Below are 20,592 nucleotides of genomic sequence, written 5' to 3' on the forward strand. Positions count from 1 at the left end.
ACCTGTGTGTCGCCATTTAATATCAAAGATGTGTTGACTTATTGTCTCTATACACAGAGAAAGCATATGGCAACAAACTCTGCTGACCCTGATGCCAAAACAGACCATGATGAAGGTTTTTTTTTCTTCAATATGAACCAGCCAATCATGTTCAGTAAGAAGAAGACGATGGACCAATCAGACCTCACAGGTGTGAATGAAATGTAGGTCAAGTTGTGAATCTGTTAAGTCTGCTGTTGCTTCAGTAAGTCAGAAGTGCTGCGGAGAAGAAATCAGACAAAGCAGACGAGATGATGCTGTACTTTGTGAATGTTTTTCTGCTCTGGCCTTTGTGTAAGTAACAAAAAACCCTTGTGGAATCTTCTCATGAGCGTCGTCACAAACAAAGCTGATTATTTCTCTGTATGTTTCAGGTGTGGCACAGATAAGTGACATCTCTCAGCCGCTTCCTTTCCAAACAGTGATGCTCTGAGACTCGGCTACTATTCAATGTCACATAAAGAGTGAGATGAAAAAAAGAGTGTGGTACAAATACACCTCAGGGAAGAGACTACAGCTTGTGGCAGCATTCAATATCTACTATAATCGGAGTATATTTGAGGATGAATTTCATCACCGTTATTCCATCAAATTTGATAAATACAACAGTAATTTGAGCATATCTGCAACCACGTGGGAGGACGCTGGAACATACTTCTGTGGATTCATGCAGTTCAACGACATCAAATTTGGACCAGGCACCTATTTGATGCTGGAAGGTATTCTGTAGTTTTTTATTAAAGCATTATACTTGCTCAAGTGGACATATTTGAAGATCATAATTGTTTGATTTATTTGAAGGTGCAAACATGATCAGCGACTCTGTCGTCCAGCAACCAAAGTCTAAGTCAGTGCAGCCAGGAGACTCTGTGACTGTCCGATGTTCACACACAGACCGCTGTGCAGCAGAACACGCTGTTGTCACGTGGCTGAAAGACTCTCATCATTCTGCTCCACAAATGATTTACTACTCTGGAAATAGGATCTGCCAGAAGAATGAGAGTGGAAATACTACGTGCGTGTACAGTCTTCTGATGAGGAACCTCAGTTCTGATGATGCTGGAACCTACTACTGTGTTGTGACTGCATGCGGACAGACACTGTTTGGAAATGGGACCAGGATTAATATTCACAGTAAGAAAGAAACTTTACATGTTTTTTTACATCAAGTTTTAGTCCAAAGTACTGACAATTCCTAGCAAATAATATAGATCATAAACACAGAGAAAATGTACGTTAATATCGAACAATGCTGCAAATGATTAGTTGATTATTCCTCAACTCAAAATGATTGTTTTTATCGATTAATTCAGTCAAAATAATAAACAACATTTGTCACCATTTCCTGGCATTCTATAGACTTCACAATTAATCGAGAGGATAATCAGCCGTCTAATAAATAATAAAATAATTGTTATTTGCAGCTTTCAAGTCAATGGTTTCAAGTGTTTTGCATTCTTCAACAATAATGAATGGTTACTATGGTTAAGCTCAGGGAAAGATTATGGTTATGGCTAAAAAATATATATAGTTAATGTATGATAGGGGCTGGGCAACAAAACCACTCTGTTAAAGGTCTCTTATTGTAAAAACAAAAGTGTCCATGTCTCATCATAAAGCAGAAGGTGAATACAGGTATATTCAGACAGACAGTATGAGAAAAATAATGTGTTTTCTAAACATTAAAGCATGTAAATATGTTTCCTTTAAATTTAGCGCATGGTTAAAGTTAGGGACTAACAGGGTCATGCTTAGCGTTAAGGGGTTAATGTCCAGAAGTTTTCTAGAATACTCAGTTGCTGTATTGAGTAATGGCAGATATACTAAATAAGCTAAAACAATTTGCATGGCTAGATATGATATGTATGCGAGGTGAAGTAAGTGGCTGGAATTGGAGTGCGCTCGGTCCAGATAATACATAACTTTGTCAAATGGAGGATATTGCACTGCTATTGCACTATCAAAAATCTAAATGTAAATAAAGCATCATTTGTTTATTTTCTTCTGCAGGCAAACCTGAACTGAGTCCACCATTATTGCTCTGATGCTGTCAAACATCGTTCTCGGGATTGTGACACTCATCCTGATATGGACACTTTGCAGGAGCCGGAGGAGAGATTCCAGCGGTACGTAAAACCGTGTGTTTATCAGCTGTATATCTGCAGCAGAATCAGACTCACACTCTGTTACATTCTGCAGAAACTGGAAATGACTGGAGTTATCTTTTTGTTTATTCAGAGGCATCTGGTGGATCTTCAGAAGGCAATCAGGTATGAGTTTGTCTCACAGTGTCATTTATCAGCTGCATATGACCTTTCTCTTTCTGTCTTCCTATGGCCAAGTCTTAATTTTTTAAATTTCCATTTCTCACAGACTAGTGATGCAGTTACCTACGCAGCTGTGTGTTCAGTGCCAAGAAACCTGCCCCGCAGACCAGCTTCAGCGAAATACTGTGGAGACTCTGTTGTTTATTCTCACGTTAGATACTGCCAACAGAACCGAGAAGTTTCATCTTAGGAAGGAGGTCAAACCAGAGAGAAAGAAAACACATGGAGTAGCTAAATGTAAATGTCTTACTTAGTGGTACACAAACACGTAAAAAAAATGACCGAAGACCTCTGTATCTTTAGCAAATATGAAGAAGTCTGACACTGGAGCTTTTTCATGACTATAATTAAATGTTTATCCTTTCCTTCACCCACTGGAAGCCAGAAGCTTCAAAAACGACATTAAAACAGAAAAAGCTAAACTTACAATACAAAAAACTAATGCAGTACATTTAAAAAAGTCTACAGAGTCAGAAAGAAAAAACTCCCTGTTCAAAAATCCCCTCTGTTCTATTTTTACCATCTTCTTTCTAGAAACGTAAGCAGAAGGTGCAACCTTGAAACAAAGCAGCTCTCTGCATGTTACTCTTGTTCTGACTCCTGTGGTGAATACGGTGAGAGCTACTATGAACAGGTTTTTCCGCTGGTGGAAACTTAAGTCCTAGCTTGATGACAGGAAGACTGGCCTGTGGTCTAGAGGCCACAGCGCACAGAGACTCAGACAGAAGCCAAGAGCAAACGAGAAGTCATTTTATAAAAGGCAACTGTCCGAGGCAACTGCACCTCACTCCCCACTGCTAGGAGAAAATTTGTGGCAAACTAGAGTATATCTGTTATAGGGACCCTAAAGAAAATGTTCTGCGAGAATTTTTTGTTTTTTAAATGTAATCCTTCATTTCCCCCCCCCCCCCTCCATATTCCATCCAGTGCTCCTTAGTAGGCTGCATGTGTTGCCAAATCGCGAAAATTCCCATCTGACTGTAGATGTATGTACGTATGTAATGTATGTAATATACGTATGTATATTATGTTAACACACTTTCATGTGTCAAACCCTACATGCTGTACATGTAAAGTAGACCCAAAAGTATAACATTTAACTTTTACTGTCTATTTCTAGCCTTTCATTACTTTCTTAAAGTTGTCTCTTCTGACACTAGAGAATACTTTCTTAGTGTTTGGATTATAGAAATTCATTCACGTCCTTAACTGTGGATCAAACTGCAGAACGTCAGAGTCACAACATTTAAAATCGGGATGAATGTTCTTGAATTTGTTATCTTGAAAGGCATTCCTTCTAATGCTGTATTCATATGCTAATGTGTTATAAAATAAACAATGTTAAGCAGTTTCAACTCGTTAGTATTTTCTTACATGTTGTGTATGAGACTCTTCTCAAGGACCAACGTTAACACTGAACATGAGTTCACTGTTTTGAAAGTGACATCTAATCTGATTGGCCAACGAAACACATTCTTCTATGTGAAGAGTGGAGAACGTACAGAGAAGCACTTCATTCACTCCAACATTTGAAGCACAATGATACCTCCAAACTTTGCTTTGTATTTCACATGTCTGTTTTTGACGAATATGGGTAAGTTGTGTTTTGTTTTTTCCTGTTGTTTACTTTAAACTATGACCATATATAACATTTTTCCATGCATTTTACATACTAGCATTAAATTACCTGTGTTTTCTTTGTCTCCTTATTTTCTCCTCAGCTCATGTGACGACTTTAAAACAATCATCATTACATTATCAATCATGTAATGTTGGGGAAAGTATAACTTTGTCATGCATCTGCGATTATGAGCATAATACAGTGATGTTGTACTGGTATAAGCAAACTCTTGGACAGAAACCAAACCTTATTTCTACATACATCTATAGGCATGCTAATGATAAGGGCATGTTTGAAGAGGAATTTAACAACGATTCACGTTTCTCACTGGATACTGAAAACGGTAAAAATCACTTGAAGATAAAAGATCTGCAAATTTCAGACTCGGCTACGTACTACTGTGTAAGAAGCGATTTATATGACTTAGAATTTGCCGAGGGTACCACCGTCAGTGTAAAAGGTTCAGGTTTGAACATCCCAGCTTTGGTCCATCGGTCATCTGACACCATCCAGACAGGAGACTCTGTGACTCTGAACTGTACAGTACACACTGGCAGCTGTGATGGAGAACACAGTGTTTACTGGTTCAAAAACTCTGAAGAATCTCATCCAGGACTCATTTACACCCATGGAGGCAGGAATGATCAGTGTGAGAGGAAACCCAACGAACAAACACACACCTGTGTCTACAACCTGCCAATGAAGAGCCTGACTCTTTCTCATGCTGGGACCTACTACTGTGCTGTTGCCTCATGCGGACACATACTGTTCGGAAACGGGATCAAGCTGGACATTGAAGGTAAGTGCTGTAAAATTCTAGCAGAGACGTATTAATGACATGAACACAGAGATAACATTTTAAAGGTATAGAGCAACCAATAATGGATATTTGAAGCCGATACTGATATCGATATTTTCTTTAAATTCCACTAACGACATATCGGCAGATGGTAATTTTTTAAAACATAAACACATGAGATCAACAAGCAATCTGGATACATATTCTTTTGATTTGGTTTTGGTTTAAGTTGCTATACGGAAACACTACAGAGTAAAAATCCACTTTTCAGTTTCAGACAAACCTGTTTGGCATTTCTTATAACTAACCGCTAAGACTGATAAATCTGCAATAAGCTAATATCAATGATTAATCGGTCTAGCTTTTGTCTCTTGATGTCTGGATTTCTGTAGATGAGGTGAACTTTCCCGACTCTCTTGTGTATTTCTTGAGTGGAGCTTTGGCACTCACCACCATCCTGATCGTTTTACTGACGATCACAGTGTTCAAGATGATCAAGACAAATAGCTGCGGTTCAGGTAACGAGTGCCGTTTTTATTTAACTTCCTGTTTTCACTGAAGACGGCTAACAAAGAGCTTTTTCTATGTTTTACAACAGAATCTCAAAGAGTTCCAGCTTCCAACACAACACATGCAGAGGTGATTATTATTCATTTAAAATAACTGACATATTTAACATCACAATAATACGTTGTGTTGTGGACTTGTTTATTTCATGGACTGTATTATGATTCATTCATATATTTTTGTTACCAGAATTACCAAGATGCAGACAGCCTCCATTATGCTGCTTTAAGGGATCACAGGGTCGACAGATCACGAAGCCAGAGAGACACCAACAGTGAATGTGTGTACGCCGCTGTAAGACTGTAAAACTGCTTTCATTTGTACTTTATTGTTTTTGTTCTTTTTAAGGCTGTCAAGCAATTAAAAATCTAATTAATTACATGCTTTGTGATTAATTAATCTAAAGCTTTTCAAAATATTCAAATAAATATTGGAAGATGAGTGAATCAATGAGTAGGCATTAGAAACTTAAAGGTCAACATGTCTTTTATTTCAATACTATTTCTCCAATATCTTGTTTGCCACAATCATCTTAGACAACACAGACCATCAGTTTGACATAAAGTGCAATTTCAAATCTGGCATAACATCTTTCATTCCATAATAAACAATATCTTGAGGCGGCTTAAAAGTTGTGTCATTTGACGCCATCTGTAAAGCCTCCATTAACCCCCTGTCCTCTACCACCTGCAGTCCATTGCTATTCATTTCGCGATTGAGTTGTTAATGTGTCTCAGGTAGACCGACTCATTCTGCGTCTGAACGCCTGATCGAGAGATGACGAGATGGGTCGCTCACTTTAGCATCAGCGCCGGTGCTATATAGCTCCGAGCTAGCTGCTAAGTGCTTTGCGTTGAGGTGATATTTCAGTATGAAGTTCTCCGATGGTTCGAACATTCTTTGCTGCAGGAATCACACAGAACCGAGCATCAACAGTTACATCAACTTCGCTGTTCAGTCTTCACATGTTTTAGAACATGTTGCTACAAACCCCCTCGTGGTCTGCAGTCAAAAGATAAGATACATGTATTCTTTGTGAAGGGTCGGACATAAGCATATGCATCTACAAACCGATGCTTCCTTTGCTTTTGTGTGTGTGTAGTTTCAAACAGGAAGTCTCCACATTGTTACTTTGTTTTCTTTACTTTTTAACAATTGTATTCAATGTTTTATAATCCATTGTTTTCAAATGCAGTAATGTGAATGCGATGTTGTCTCATTTATGATCAATGCTTTCAATACAATCATATTACACTTTGACATTGAGAAAATGCGTGTGTGTGTGTGTGTGTGTGTGTGTGTGTGTGTGTGTGTGTGTGTGTGTGTGTGTGTGTGTGTGTGTGTAAACTATAAACATCTACAACAATAGCACTGTCATGTCAGTTACTACAGCGTTACTGCTGTAATAATATGATGCCCACTGTGGGTTTGAAGTCATTAAAGTCATAACCACTATATTTTAATATTTAATATTTTAATATTCAGTTCAGAACAATAAAACACATTTATTTTTATTTTCAGTTCATTTATTGTATAGAAATTATTTTGTATTGGATTCCTTGCGAAAAAGCATGTCATTATGTACATTCACTGAACGTTATTCTGAACATAGAAAACAAGCCACACCTTTCAGAGTCAGTGTCTTTTAATGCACACAGGAACCCATTTTTGTGATCAAACTATATTTTTAGAAGCAGAAGTTGATTGATGTTCCACAACACAGTGCGTTGCTCTGTGTTTAACCACACACAGCTAGTGAGCGAAAATCAGAGGTTATGTAGGGATGTGGTTAGGAAAACCTGAACAACGTTTACGGGTTGATTAGACAATAGATTCAAAATTGTTCCCACTACGTTGATAGTGCTTTTTTTTTTTACAGATGTTTTTGTTCACATTATGCTTTAATTATATCTCTACCAATTGAGGTGGTTCAGGAATCTAGTAAGGATGCCACCTGGGCGCCTCCCCTCGGTGAGGTGAGGTGTTACAGGCACGTCCAGCTGGGAGGAGACCTCGGGGAAGACCCAGGACTCGGTGGAGAGATTATATCTCCTCACTGGCCTGGGAACGCCCCCAGGCGGAGCTGGTGGATGTGGCCCGGAAAAGAACAGTTTGGGGTTCCTTACTGGAGCTGCTGTCCCCACGACCCCGACCCCGGATAAGCTGAAGATGACAATGATGATGATATATCTCTACCTACAAACAATAACTTAGTCAAAGTTGCTTTTATTAAGAAAAGTGTAATACAGCCAAGCCACAAAATTATGTTTATCTAACTTTCTTTTTTTTGGGGGGGGGGGGGTAACATTCTTTAACAGTAACAGATTCTGGTGAACATTTTTAGCCAAAATCTGCATTAAAGACTTCTCCAGCTCTTTCTGATATAAACCAAAGAGCAAAGAGTTACAAAGAAGATGATAATCCCAGTTCTAATGATGGAGAGCCAGACTAAGATTCTCATCTGGGCTATTTGGTCTTCAATATCACCTTTGACAAACAGCTTGCTCCCATTACCGAACAGAACCTCCCCACAGGAAGCCACAGCGCAGTAGTAGGTTCCCGCATCGGTGGAGCTCAGGTTAGTCTTCTGCAAATGGTAGACGCAGCTCTGTGAAGGAGACCCTGTTGAAGAGATGTGTTTACACCGTCTCCCGTGCGTGTGAAGGATTCCTTGGTGAGATCCTTGTCTAAACCAGTAAACACTGTGTTCTTCATCACAGCTCCCAGTGTGTACGGTACAGTTCAGAGTCACGGAGCCTCCTGGCTGGATGGTCTCAGATACTGGCCCCTGGTCTATTTTGTTGGTTCCTACAATTAGCAGAAAAAAAGGCATTTGTCTATTTTGTGTCTTTATTATTATTTATTTATTATTACAAGCCTCTTTTTAGTTATTTTTCTGTGAAACTACATTTCAAATTGACGGGTGTAGATTGGCCGTCTGGTCTCCTAAAAAATGTTTTACCATTGAAACTGCATTGTCAATTATGCTTTGATTACGTTTCTTTTTTACGCATCACAAATAAGTGACGTAAGAAGTAAGTCCGTTTATGCAGGAGGATTTACGTCTGAACATCAATAATGTAACAAATTTACTTATTTTAAACCAAATCATGACCATTAACCAAATCTAACCAAGAAGTTTTGTTGCTGTTTTGTTTTAATTTACAACGTTAGAGTTAACCACGTGTTCAAACTGTCCGTAATCCAGGAGAAAATATGTTTAACCAGAAACGTAATTGAGAATGCAGTTTAGTTGTATGGGAAAGTCATTTTTGCAGGAGACAGGGTTGTGATTGGTTCATATACCTAAAACTATCAAGTGTTATACAGTATAATCATTTCATCTCAAGTCAAAGCCAAAGAAAAATGAAAGCACAATACCTTCGACACTTAGAAAGACCCCCTCTCCAAATGTAATGATGTTGGAGTGTGAGCTTCCACAGAAGTATGTGGAGGAATCTGAGAAGTGGACATCAGAGATGTGTAAATGATTTATCCCTTCCTTCCCTTGCACAGAGAAACGAGGGTTCTCCTCCGTCCATTGGAGTTTGGATGGATTATACTTGTAAACAGTAGATAGGAGCTTCGGTCTACCTCCTAAGGTTTGTCGGTACCAGGAGAAGTGCATTGCCACTTGGCTGTCGTAGAAGCACCGTAACGTCACATTGTCCCCAACACTGGCGGATATAACCCCAATGTCCTGGTTGACTTCTGCCGGCTCGATCACTGCCAACAGATGAACTAGGTAAAAGAAAAAAGATAATGGTATAGAAACATAAGATGTCAACATTTTAATTAGAATCACAATCTGAATACATTTTATATTAATAGACTTACATACTCCACAGAGGATCATATACATGTGCATCGTCTCAGAGATCTCAACAAATGAAGGATTTAAGCGGAAAAAGCAGACGCCAGCCTGAAAATGAGGCTCCATGTGATTGGTTGCTAATAGGGTCAAACTGTGTGACACCTCAAACATCCGTTTTGGCCTCAGTAGAAGATAAATGAACATAACACTAACTGTCAAGTCTGACGATCACACTATTTGTAATAGAAATATAGCAGCAAATACATTTTCTGTCATGTGGTAAAACTCAAACATCTAACTGAGGTAACAATAACCAAAACACATTTTTGAATGGAGGCGGACATTAAATGACCACTTGGCATGTACATTGTTTTTACCGCATGTTAGGGGGAGAACACATACTCAATCTACAGTTTTAAAAGACAGGACGACCTTTTCTTAAGTAACACACCGCATAATACAGGGGTATTGCTTGGATAAGTTTAGAATGTTTATTGCAGTGGTAAAGAAATAGTTTTAAGAGCAGGCTACTTTGGCAGACATAGATCTGTAGTGCCTTCTAGAGGGGGCAAGTTGAATATATGTGGTGAGCAGGACTCAGCTGATTGCACAAGAAGAGGAAAAGGTATGTGCATGCACAGTGGTGTCTCTGTTCTGATAAAAGATGCTGTGGGTACTCAAAGTGCTGTCTGTGTGTTCTTTCTACCGATATGGCCTCTGTCACTTGGTTTTGGACACAACACAGAGAGTTTGAAAAAAAACATCTCTAGCTCATTCATGCTCACTACTGGTGTCCCACAGGGTTACATGCTCGGCCCAGTGATATTCACACTAATAAAGTTTGCTAATGGCACAGCAGTGGTACTGACTCTCAATGTGGACAGGCCAAAAGAGAGATTTACGCATGTCTGGCCACCTGAGCTGCCATATCAGATTGTGATAGATGTGACAGATTGTGAGGATATCTTCCATGATGGCTGTAGCAAACTTATATACTTACTTATACCATCTGAAATTATTTGAGTCATATCATGTCTGGAATTGCTTCAGATACAGATATCAGTGTGGTAAAATATTTGAGCTTGCTTTCATCAACTATTCAATACCCCGCCCCCCTTTAAAGTGATAGAAAGTGCCCTTGCAGTGAAACCCTTGTACACACAATGGAGAGCTTCCCCTTAATAACAGCCGTACTTCTGTGCCGCCTCAGTAAGTATTGAAATACTCTCAATTTAATTTCTAATTGTGTTATTGTACCTCTAGCTCGCTGTAATTTAAACGTATTTACGTATTACTTACATCCTAATTTTTCATAAGAGGTATTGAATGACTTCATGTGGCTTTATAACAAGTATATATTGTGTTGTCTCTGCTGTTTGTTTCAGGCTGGATCTCTGTCTCAGTGACTCAGACCGTGGAGGTCCAGCCTGGTGGAGAAGTCACACTGCTCTGCACCAATATTTCCAGCCATCCAACCCAGACTGACTGGTTCAGACAGATCAACAGAACCAAGCCCAGCTGCATCTCCTCTATCCACAGGGCTGATACTGAAGTTTCATTCTGTGATGGATTTCAAAATGGAAAATTTAATATGAGTTCCAACACCACCACTGTCTTTCTTAAAATCAAGGAAGTAGATTCATCTGACTCTGGATTGTATTTTTGTGGATTTTACATAGATAAACATACAGTCATGGTCGGTGCAGTATATGTAAACGTTCAAGGTAAGATTGTAGTTAAGTCTTACCTCTTTCAGAGATATCTTTTTCTCATCATATTGACAGTATATCTATATATGTGTAAAAGAAATCCTCTTCATCTCTTTTTGAAAGGTAACGATGAATATGTCGGTGAAGTGGATTTGAAGACTAAAGGTAAGGTTCTCCTTCTTTATTGCGCAAGTAGTCACATATCCGGTAATTACAATGTTAACCATGTCTAAAGCCACCAGACTAAAGAACAGAGTCTGATTCTATAATTTATTTTATAGAGGAGCCTGATGAAATGGCAAACCTAATTCTGGGTGGTCTGGCTGTTTTCCTCATTATAGTCGTCATTGTTCTGGCTGCTAGAATCAAGAACCTTCAGAGAGGTAAAGTGGATTTCATCATTTGTTGCACAGTGAATTATGGACAAATCCAAAGCAAAGTTTATGATCAGTTATAATGAACTAATCACACTTTTATCTTTTGTCATTTAGATGTAAATGAAAAACTGAATACGGAAAGAAGCAAGGTAATGAATTAAACACATGATAAGCCCGTAACTATCGTTGTCCCGCGCTGCTGCAGGTGGCATCACACAGCTTAATCACAATAGTCCTCTTTATCTCTTTTTTTTAACTCTAATTTCAGATGTGATCTTTTAAATTTTAAATTGATAGTTAAGATTCAATACCTTGAAGAATAACTAGAATTTAGATTTCGCTAGCATTTGGCTTACTTACTCAGAATGTGATCATGCTAGTTGTAGCCATCTGAAGCACATTTAAATGCTCAACCAACTCAACCAGTAGATTAATTTTCTAAAGAAACAGAAAATGAAGCCTTTCTGCCCTACTGCTGCGTACATTTACAAACAACAAACATTTACAGAATTGTTTTTTTGTATTATTATTATTATTCTTAATATTAACTTATGAACACTGTAAATTGGGTCAATTTGTGTTTTCTTAATGAGCTTTCGTCATTCAATGTGTCCTATGTCCTATTGTTGTTTGTACAACCTCGGTTTCAATTATTGAACAGAGATTTTCTTAGTTTTAATTAAAATTGTGCAACAGCTGGGATTCTTTTAACAGTCAAGTTTGTTCTTAGCTAAAAAAATATTTTACACTCATTTTAGTTAAAATTATTCCTTCTTGGAACAACCCACAAATCCGCCAATTTTATGTTGTTTTTTTTGGCAAACTCAGCCAAACTGTGTGTGATACAGTATGCGACTCTGAATACTCTGATTTACAGAATACGTGCTCAGATGAACTGAACTACGCAGCTGTACGTTTCCAGGAAAAGCCGAGAAGAGGCCGCAGACCTGCATCTGAAATTGAGCTGGAGCCAAATGTTGTGTATGCTGCCTACCAGATAGACTCAGGAAACATGTGGAAATGCAGCTCAGAGTGGAAATGATGCTTTGTTATATTAAACTGCTATTGTGGTTTTATGTCTGGCTTGTGTGTGGAAGGATCCACTGGCAAAAAATAAATTTGGAATATTGTTTCCCTATTTCCCAGCTCATGTTTCTTGTCTCTCTCTCGATCAAAGTTTCTGTCTTTCTTATTTTGTCTTAGAGGACATATGTATGTCATGACAACTTATATACTTACTTATACCGTCTGAAATTATTTGAGGCATATCATGTCTGAAATTGCTTCTGATACAGATATCAGTGTGGTAAAAGATTTGAGCTTGCTTTCATGAACTATTCAATACCCCACCCCCCTTTAAAGTGATATAAAGTGCCCTTGCAGTGAAACCCTTGTACACACAATGGAGAGCTTCCCCTTAATAACAGCCATACTTCTGTGCCACCTCAGTAAGTATTGGTATTGAATTACTCTCAATTAAATTTCTAATTGTGTTATTGTACCTCTAGCTCGCTGTAATTTAAACGTATTTACGTATTACTTACCTCCTAACATTTAATAAGAGGTATTGTATGATTTCATGTGGCTTTATAACAAGTATATATTGTGTTGTCTCTGCTGTTTGTTTCAGGCTGGATCTCTGTCTCAATGACCGTGGAGGTCCAGCCTGGTGGAGAAGTCACACTGCTCTGCACCAATATTTCCAGCCATCCAACCCAGACCGACTGGTTCAGACAGATCAACAGAATCAAGCCCAGGTGTATCTCCTCTATCCACAGGGCTGATAGTGAAGCTTCATTCTGTGATGGATTTCAAAATTTGATATGAGTTCCAACACCAACACTTTTATCTTTTGTCATTTAGATGCAAATGAAAAACTGAAGACAGAAAGAAGCAAGGTAATACATTAAACACATGATAAGCCCGTAACGTTGTTTCGCGCTGCTGCAGGTGGCATCGAACAGCTTAGTCACAATAGTCCTCTTTAACAGAAAACAATATTCCCATTAATTCCCACTTTTAACTCTAGATTCAGATGTGATCTTTAAAACTTTAAATTGACAGTTAAGGTTTAATACCTTGAAGAATAACTCGAATTTAGAAATATTTGGCTTACTTACTCAGAATGTGGTCATGCTAGATGTAGCCATCTGAAACACATTTAAATGCTCAACCAACTCAACCAGTAGATTCCATTCTCATCAACAGTCACCAATCTGGGTGTTAAAATGGATCCTCACCTGACCTTTGAGGCCCACATCAGACAAACATACAAGAACTCCTTCTACCACCTCAAAAATATTGCCAAACTCCGCCCAACATTCTCTCTGTCAGATGGTGAAAAGCTTGTCCATGCCTTTGTCTCCTCCAGACTTGACTACTGCAACGCACTTCTCATCGGGATTCATAGCAAAAACATCCAGAAGCTGCGATACATCCAGAACAGCGCTGCTAGGATCCTGATGAGAGTGTGAAAGTACGAACACATCACACCCATCCTCAAATCACTGCACTGGCTCCCGGTCTCACTCAGGATTGATTATAAAATCTCCCTTCCATCAGTGCATTCACGGAAATGCTCCATCCTACCTCAGAGAACTGCTCACCCCACAAACCTCCACAAGAAACCTCCGTTCTGTAAAGGCTAACCTCCTCCTTCCCCCCAGGACCAAGCTCAAAACCATGGGAGATCGCGCCTTCTGCTCTGCCGCTCCCAGACTGTGGAATGCTCTCCCTGAACATCTGAGGACGCCACAGACTGTGGATGCTTTTAAAATAGGCCAAAAAACGCATCTTTTTAACAGAGCAATTTGCTAGACTTTAACCATTTTAAAGTGTTGTCTTGTCTATCAAATGTTTTTTTTTTTGTTTTTTTATGTATATTTTGCTCATCGTTTTTTTTTTTTCTCAAGAAAGAGAAAATGAAGCCTTTCTGCCCTACATTTAAAAACAAGCAAACATTTACAGAATTATCTTTTTTAATAATTATTATTAACTTATAAACACTGAAAATTGGGGCAATTTGTGTTTTCTTAATGAGCTTTCGTCATTCATTGTACAACCTCGGTTTCAATTATTATTATTATTATTATTATTATTATTATTATTATTATTATTATTATTATTATTATTCTTAGTTTTAATTAAAATGTTGCAACAGCTAGGATTCTTTTTTGTTTAAATTATTCTTTCTTGGAACAACCCACAAATCCACCTATTTGACGTTTTAATTTTGGCAAACTCAGAAACAAAAGAATAATAATAATTTGGAATATTGTTTCCCAGCTCATGTTTGTCTCTCTCTCGATCAAAGTGTCTGTTTTTCTTATTCTGTCTTAGAGGACATATGTATGTCATGATTTAGCTAAGTCTGTTTTCATCATAGTCGCATTTAGTTTAAATCGATAAACAGACTTTTCCACCAGAGCCAAGCCATATTGCCTTTTAATCCAGTGACTTGAGAAATAGAAACCACGACTCAAGTTTCCACAATATGCTTTTAATGTAAATGGAAAAGCAACTGAAAGGGTTTAACACAAAGTGGAGAGTAGTACAGAAATGGAGTCATGTTGGTGATTGGCACAAGAACAGATTTGAGCATCAATAAGAGAACTCCAAAAAATGCTGCTGGGTTTTTAAATCCGACACAAAATGATCCATCATGTCATCCTGTCATATCAGATCAGTGATATTAATCAGGCTTATAGTTTGTCACGTAGCTACTAATGAAGAACTGCATCCTGAAAGAAACAAGGTCAAGTATTAGATATTCTTGCCATTTCTTATTGGTGGTATATGAACAAGTATTGAACATGTGCCAGTATAGATTGTGTGCAGGCTTCTGAAAAATGTAGTTACCGTGTGTAAAATACAGATTGTGACCCGAAATACATTATGGATTTACAGAATGTGGGATCTGATGACCTGAACTGTGCAGAGCTGAGGTTCCTTCACAAGACAATAAGAAGCAGGAGGCCCACATCCGAGAGACAATTGGAGACTCATGTTGTTTATGCTGCCTCCAGATAGACTCAGAAAGACCCTGTGACTGTTGTTCAGAGTAGAACTGATGCTTTATCATAGTCGAAGGCAAACATTTTTAAATAAAGTTCCTATAATCTAAGTCAGTTTGCATTTTATTTCTTATTTTTCTTTCTGTCTCTCTCCCGCAAAAAAAAGTCTTGTTTTTCTGCCTCCAATCTCCATCTGAGAGGAACAACATATATATTGTTTGAGGAGGAGGAGGAGCCACAAAGGACACTGACGATAATGAAGTCAAACTTACTCATATGGAGAATCAAATGGTGCTCAGGGGTCGGGAGGAGTGAGTGAGACATGCATCACTTCACAGGAAGAGACAGCCAAGTGTTGTCTGAGCACAGCGAACATGAAAGTCGCGACGCCTCTAAAGTCAAAGCTTTGTAGCAACGTGTAAAAAGTGAAAAACCGACCTACTCGGTTTTGAATAAATAATATCAGCTTCTGTATTTGTACTGGGGAAAAAAGTAGAAACTAAATAACAATAGAATTAACAGCACTGTGCAGTGACAAACACACAGGAAGTGACCACAAACATCAAATGACTTGCTGCTTTCAAAGACCAACAGTAATGTTACTAAAAGTGTCATTCCTTAACTCGTGTGCATTTTCACCTTATTTGAAGCCATGTTGTACAGCATATTGTTTGTGTTGTGGATTCTATGCCAACATGAGGCTTTTCTGCCCCAGATGTCACAAACGTGACTGGAACAGGCAAACTGTGACAAAGGTCGTGTAGCATGCATCAGACTTTTGCCCCTTCCTTTTTATATGTAAACAGGTGCAGCAACTGCATGCAGTATATATCCAGTATATTACCATAAGGAATTTAGATTTTGTGAAATCTTTTCAATATTCAAGTCAATACATTATTTTTCTCCTACTGTTTAGCTTTGGCTCTCACGTGCTTTTTTAATTTAGTTTGTCTTTGATCGTACACTGTATTTTTCTCTATTTTACTTTTTTTAATTATATAATTGTCTCTATTGAATGCTGACAAGTTAATTGTGTTTTAAAATAATACAATGTCGTGGATTTCCGCATCGGCTGTGTTTGCATACACAAGTTGGCAACAACAAGTCTTGTGCACCTTCCCCCTTTTCACTGTGGTGAAAAGACTTCAACTGAACCGAAAGCCACAGGAAGACTGGCCTTCAGTTCTTAGACAAAAAACACATGCAACATAAACTGTCACACAGGAGCTTTACTACTAAATATAAAGATCATTGTATTGTTTATGGAAATGCAATTAATAAGAATCCCATCCGCAGTATATGCATCTCTTCTCAAACTGTCGCCTTCTTTACTGACAAACCTGACCAATTTCTTCAAACTCATTGTAACCCTTTCATCAGCACCCTGCTTGCAGAAATGTTCAGCCTCCTTCTTGCACAGCCAGATTACAGTGTCTTCCTAATTTAAACAACTATTTCGGTCACGTTTTGTGTGTGAACTACTGAGAGCAACACTATGCATGTCTTCCAGGAGAGACTTTCTGAAAATGTCCTCACCTATCCTCATATTTTAAACGATGTGGCCAGTGGTGTAACAAGGTGGTCAAGGGCCCTAGGCTACTATTTGTGTGGGTGTCCCCCCCCCCCCTCCTTACTTATTATGCTTTACCTGAAGAAAAGTAATTTCGTGCCATGTGTAAAGGCGCACTAAGAAAATTATTTCCTTTGCTTTCCAGCCCACTGAACCTGAATCTACCTACCTGTCACTTGCAATCACATTTTCAAACATTGTGTTTTTAATTCAAATATACAGCATATCATTTCACACGTTATGATATCACTATAAAAATATTCAGTTTTGACATTGATGCACTGTTTGGTTCTCATATACAGCTCGAGAGGCTTTGCATTTTCTGCTTCTTTTGAGATTTTATTTTTAGAAACGTCAAATCTAACAGGCCTCATGGTGTTTACCTCAGTTGTGTTCACATCACACTGCGCTGTCTCTTCCTGTCAAACAAGTGATGTTAACCTCATTCATCCCTCCACTGCTGCAGAGTCTCTAAGAGACTCTGAACAGACTCCTTGTCCATCAAACACCGAACATAGATTATTTTTATGAATACACTTTGACTAAGAGAAATAAAATGCTAGAAATTAAAGCTCTGCAGTAGGAAGACACTTTCAAATTAATGAAATAGATCTTTATTGCAACATTAAATGTTTTGACAAGAGTTGTTATTCCTCTCACCAACAAGACATACAAAAGCTCCAAAGCAGAATAATATGATATGGCATCAGTTCCAGCTGCCTCCTCAGACTATCTGGTGGCAGCATAAACAACATTTGTCTGAAATGTCCCTGCTGCGTAGATCAGGTCATCGCAGCACATCTTCTGTGAAAAGAGTATTTACAGTCTTAACATGGTGACTTGATGATTTTAACTCCCACAATATAGAACCACAGATACGAACACCAATATTAACAATTGGCCAATATACATACACAATGAACACATTAGTTTGACAAGACTCTCTTAAATGTGTACTTGAAGAGGATTGTAACAATGATATTTACTAAGCAGAACATTTTACAGTTTGAAAATGAAGGACACGGACCACGATGGTTAATTACCATGAATGCAATAAACTACTGTCATGGTGAGGCAAAGACTGTGCAGGGGTTACCAGTTAACTGTCAGGCTGATACAGACAGTGCTGTTTTCTTACCACAGCAGGCAGTACATAGTAGGCTTGTTATATGTACAGTACTTTAAATAAACCAGGGTAAAAAATATATGTATTCATCTACTTCTGTATTGATGTTCTCTAATTACACCTATAAAAGAGGGATGAAGATCAGCACCAGGAAGAAGATTGCATACTGCTAGCACAACAGCATACAACAGAATCGTCAGCATAAAGATGTATAGGGCATCAATATTTTGACCCATATCATTTACATAAATTGTAAATGGATTGTCACTTGTCTTATTAAACAAACATTTTGAGCAAAATAAACATCACATCACATTTTAAATTATAAAACAAATTACAGAAAAAATGATAATTCAAGTATTTTTAATTCTTTAACAATAAAGTTCGTTTTTAATTGTCGGTGTGGGCTCCTGGGCCACCTGGAACCAAGCAAAATAACTTTTTATCAAAAGATCCAGATGCTACAGTGCTTCGTCACGAGGCTCTCTTGTCCCACCAGCCACTACGAGTACTTAGTGATGCTGTTTGGCTTAACCAACGCCCCGGCAGTGTTCCAGGCACTCATCAACGAGGTATTGAGAGAGACGTTGAACCGTTTTGTCTTTGTTTATTTGGATGACATTTTGATTTTCTCCAAGTCCCTCCATGAACATGTCCATCATGTCAGAGTCGTCCTCCAGCGCCTGTTGGAAAGCCACCTCTTTGTCAAACCTGAGAAGTGTGAATTCCATGTCTCCGAGGTGTCCTTTTTGGGCTTCATCCTTCAAGGGAGTCTCATCACGGACCCCAAGAAGACTCAAGTTATCCGGGATTGGCCCCAACCCTCTTCGGTCAAGGAGGTACAACGGTTCATTGGCTTTGCCAATTTTTATAGGAAGTTTATCAGGAACTTCAGTGCTGTTGCCGCCCCCATGACCGATCTCACCAAGAAGAAATCTGGCCCCTTTAAGTGGTCTCCAGTGGCAGAGCGGGCCTTCCAGGATCTGAAGGTGAGATTTTCCTCCGCTCCCATCCTTACCTTACCCGACCTCTCCCTCCCCTTCATGGTTGAGGTGGATGCCTCGGATGTGGCAGTGGGGGCTGTGCTCTCCCAGCGTCCGGCTGATGGCAAACTCCGTCCGTGTGCCTTCTTCTCTGCTCGCCTTTCGCCTGCTGAGAGGAACTATGATGTTGGAGATCGTGAGCTCCTGGCTATCAAGATGGCCTTGGAGGAGTGGTGCCACTGGCTGGAGGGGGCCCAACACCCTTTTGTTGTTTGGACCGACCACAAAAACCTGGAGTACATTCAGAGGGCCAAACGTCTCAACCCCAGGCAGGCAAGGTGGGCTCTTTTTTTTAATAGATTTGATTTTGTTTTGTCCTTCCGCCCCGGTTCGAAGAACCAGAAGCCTGATGCACTCTCTAGACTGTTTCACAGGTCAGATGGTGAGAGAGTTCCAGTACCCATCCTCCTCCAATCCATCATCATGGAGCAGGTTTGTGATCTGGGCTGAATATGCACATAATACCTTGTAAAACCAGGTCTCAGTCCCTTCGAGTGCCAGTTTGGTTTTCAGCCTCCACTCTTCCCTGACCAAGAGACTGATGTGGGTGTTCCCTCGGCCCAGAGCTTTGTCCGACGGTGCAGGCGGGTCTGGCTGCAAAGCCCGGTCTACCCTGCAGCGGTCCGCACGCCAGTACCACCACCATGCCAACCGCCGCCGCAGACCTACACCACCGCTACGTCCGGGGCAGAGGGTCTATCTGTCAACACGGGATCTTCCTCTACGGGTGGAGTCCCGCAAGCTGGCGCCACGGTTCGTGGGGCCCTTCAAGATCTTGAGGAGGATCAACCCAGTTGCTTACCGTCTCCAACTACCCCGGTCCATGCGGGTCAATCCCACCTTTCACGTTTCTCGCCTACGCCCTGTCACCACAAGTCCTTTGGTCCCTCCAGCTAAACCCCCTCCGCCCCCCAGGATCGTTGATGGTGGTCCTGCTTATTCAATCCACCGCCTAATGGATTCTCGTCCAGGTGGGGAGGGGCCTTCAATACCTGGTGGACTAGGAGGGCTATGGTCCTGAGGAGCGGTCCTGGGTCCCGTCTCGGCATGTTCTCGAGCCGGGCCTCATCGAGGCCTTCCACCAGAGCCACCCTGATCGCCCGTGTGGGAACGTCAGGAGATGTTCATAGGGAGGGGGGTCCTGTCAGGGTTTTTGGACTGCAGTTCCTCTTTTGACCATGTGGGGTCGCCACCGTTCATTTCTGTGTGTCATGTGTTTGTCTTTATTGTTTCATTGGTTGCACCTGTTCCTTGTTTGCTAGCCTTTGTAAGCTGCCTGTTTTCTTCTGTTCATTGCTGAGTCTTGAATCGTTGCCGGAGGCCAAGTTTGTGAGTTTTGATCCGTCTCTTGAAGTGTCCGTTTTTGTGCCCTTGTCTCGAGTTCCTTAGTTAACTGCCTTTTTACTCTTTAGCTCTTGAGATCCTTTTGCTGCCTGCTTTACGGACCCGGGTTCGATTCCCAACAGATCCTGTCAGTGCAGCAAATGGCCTCGGGTCAGATTCGAACCCCGGGCCACTGCAGCAAGAACTCAGCCTTTGAATGTGGGACACCCACTCTACCATCTGAGCTACTGGGTCACCGCAGGG

General features: G+C 39.9%; 3 protein-coding genes and 1 pseudogene across 4 annotated transcripts; 3 read left to right on the top strand and 1 right to left on the bottom strand.

The window, feature by feature from the left end:
• The first annotated feature begins 290 nt into the window (after window positions 1-290).
• Window positions 291-3,443, top strand: LOC115023443 (signal-regulatory protein beta-2-like; annotated as a pseudogene).
• Window positions 3,444-3,892: 449 nt separating this feature from the next.
• LOC115023977 (signal-regulatory protein beta-2-like) lies at window positions 3,893-5,659 on the top strand. Its single transcript, XM_029455347.1, has 5 exons — window positions 3,893-3,960; window positions 4,088-4,786; window positions 5,179-5,304; window positions 5,385-5,425; window positions 5,543-5,659. The coding sequence occupies exons 1-5, from the start codon at window positions 3,906-3,908 to the stop codon at window positions 5,657-5,659; spliced, it is 1,038 nt and encodes a 345-aa protein (XP_029311207.1). The 5' UTR covers window positions 3,893-3,905.
• A 1,291-nt stretch (window positions 5,660-6,950) lies between these two features.
• On the bottom strand, window positions 6,951-15,608 carry LOC115023978 (uncharacterized). The gene is made up of 5 exons (XM_029455348.1): window positions 15,539-15,608; window positions 8,948-9,094; window positions 8,735-8,812; window positions 7,841-8,161; window positions 6,951-6,955 (listed from the first exon to the last, which is right to left on the bottom strand). Exons 1-5 carry the CDS (start codon window positions 15,588-15,590, stop codon window positions 6,951-6,953), a joined length of 603 nt encoding a protein of 200 aa, XP_029311208.1. The 5' UTR covers window positions 15,591-15,608.
• LOC115023444 (uncharacterized) lies at window positions 10,331-15,370 on the top strand. 2 transcript variants are annotated; one of them, XM_029454420.1, is made up of 6 exons: window positions 10,331-10,376; window positions 10,553-10,891; window positions 11,000-11,041; window positions 11,158-11,259; window positions 11,368-11,402; window positions 15,160-15,370. In XM_029454420.1, exons 1-6 carry the CDS (start codon window positions 10,331-10,333, stop codon window positions 15,280-15,282), a joined length of 687 nt encoding a protein of 228 aa, XP_029310280.1. In that variant the 3' UTR covers window positions 15,283-15,370. The 2 variants fall into 2 exon arrangements, with proteins under 2 accessions (XP_029310280.1, XP_029310281.1); XM_029454421.1 differs by having other exon boundaries at window positions 11,218-11,259.
• Window positions 15,609-20,592: the final 4,984 nt, after the last annotated feature.

The sequence above is a fragment of the Cottoperca gobio genome, chromosome 18 (assembly GCF_900634415.1).
Source record: "Cottoperca gobio chromosome 18, fCotGob3.1, whole genome shotgun sequence".
Taxonomy (NCBI): Eukaryota; Metazoa; Chordata; class Actinopteri; order Perciformes; family Bovichtidae; genus Cottoperca; species Cottoperca gobio.

Bases quoted from the DNA above. Each gene is read 5' to 3' on its own strand.
- LOC115023977 (XM_029455347.1), top strand. From the start codon at position 3,906: ATGATACCTCCAAACTTTGCTTTGTATTTCACATGTCTGTTTTTGACG. The intron at 4,787-5,178 runs GTAAGTGCTGTA...GGATTTCTGTAG, and splicing joins GATCAAGCTGGACATTGAAG to ATGAGGTGAACTTTCCCGAC. The intron at 5,426-5,542 runs GTGATTATTATT...TTTTGTTACCAG, and splicing joins CCAACACAACACATGCAGAG to AATTACCAAGATGCAGACAG.
- LOC115023444 (XM_029454420.1), top strand. From the start codon at position 10,331: ATGGAGAGCTTCCCCTTAATAACAGCCGTACTTCTGTGCCGCCTCA. The intron at 10,377-10,552 runs GTAAGTATTGAA...TGTTTGTTTCAG, and splicing joins CGTACTTCTGTGCCGCCTCA to GCTGGATCTCTGTCTCAGTG. The intron at 11,403-15,159 runs GTAATGAATTAA...ATGGATTTACAG, and splicing joins TGAATACGGAAAGAAGCAAG to AATGTGGGATCTGATGACCT.
- LOC115023978 (XM_029455348.1), bottom strand. From the start codon at position 15,590: ATGTCTCACTCACTCCTCCCGACCCCTGAGCACCATTTGATTCTCCAT. The intron at 9,095-15,538 runs GTAAGTTTGACT...TCTTTTACCTAG, and splicing joins CCATTTGATTCTCCATATGA to TTCATCTGTTGGCAGTGATC. The intron at 8,813-8,947 runs GTAGACCGAAGC...TCCACTTCTCAG, and splicing joins GTACCGACAAACCTTAGGAG to ATTCCTCCACATACTTCTGT.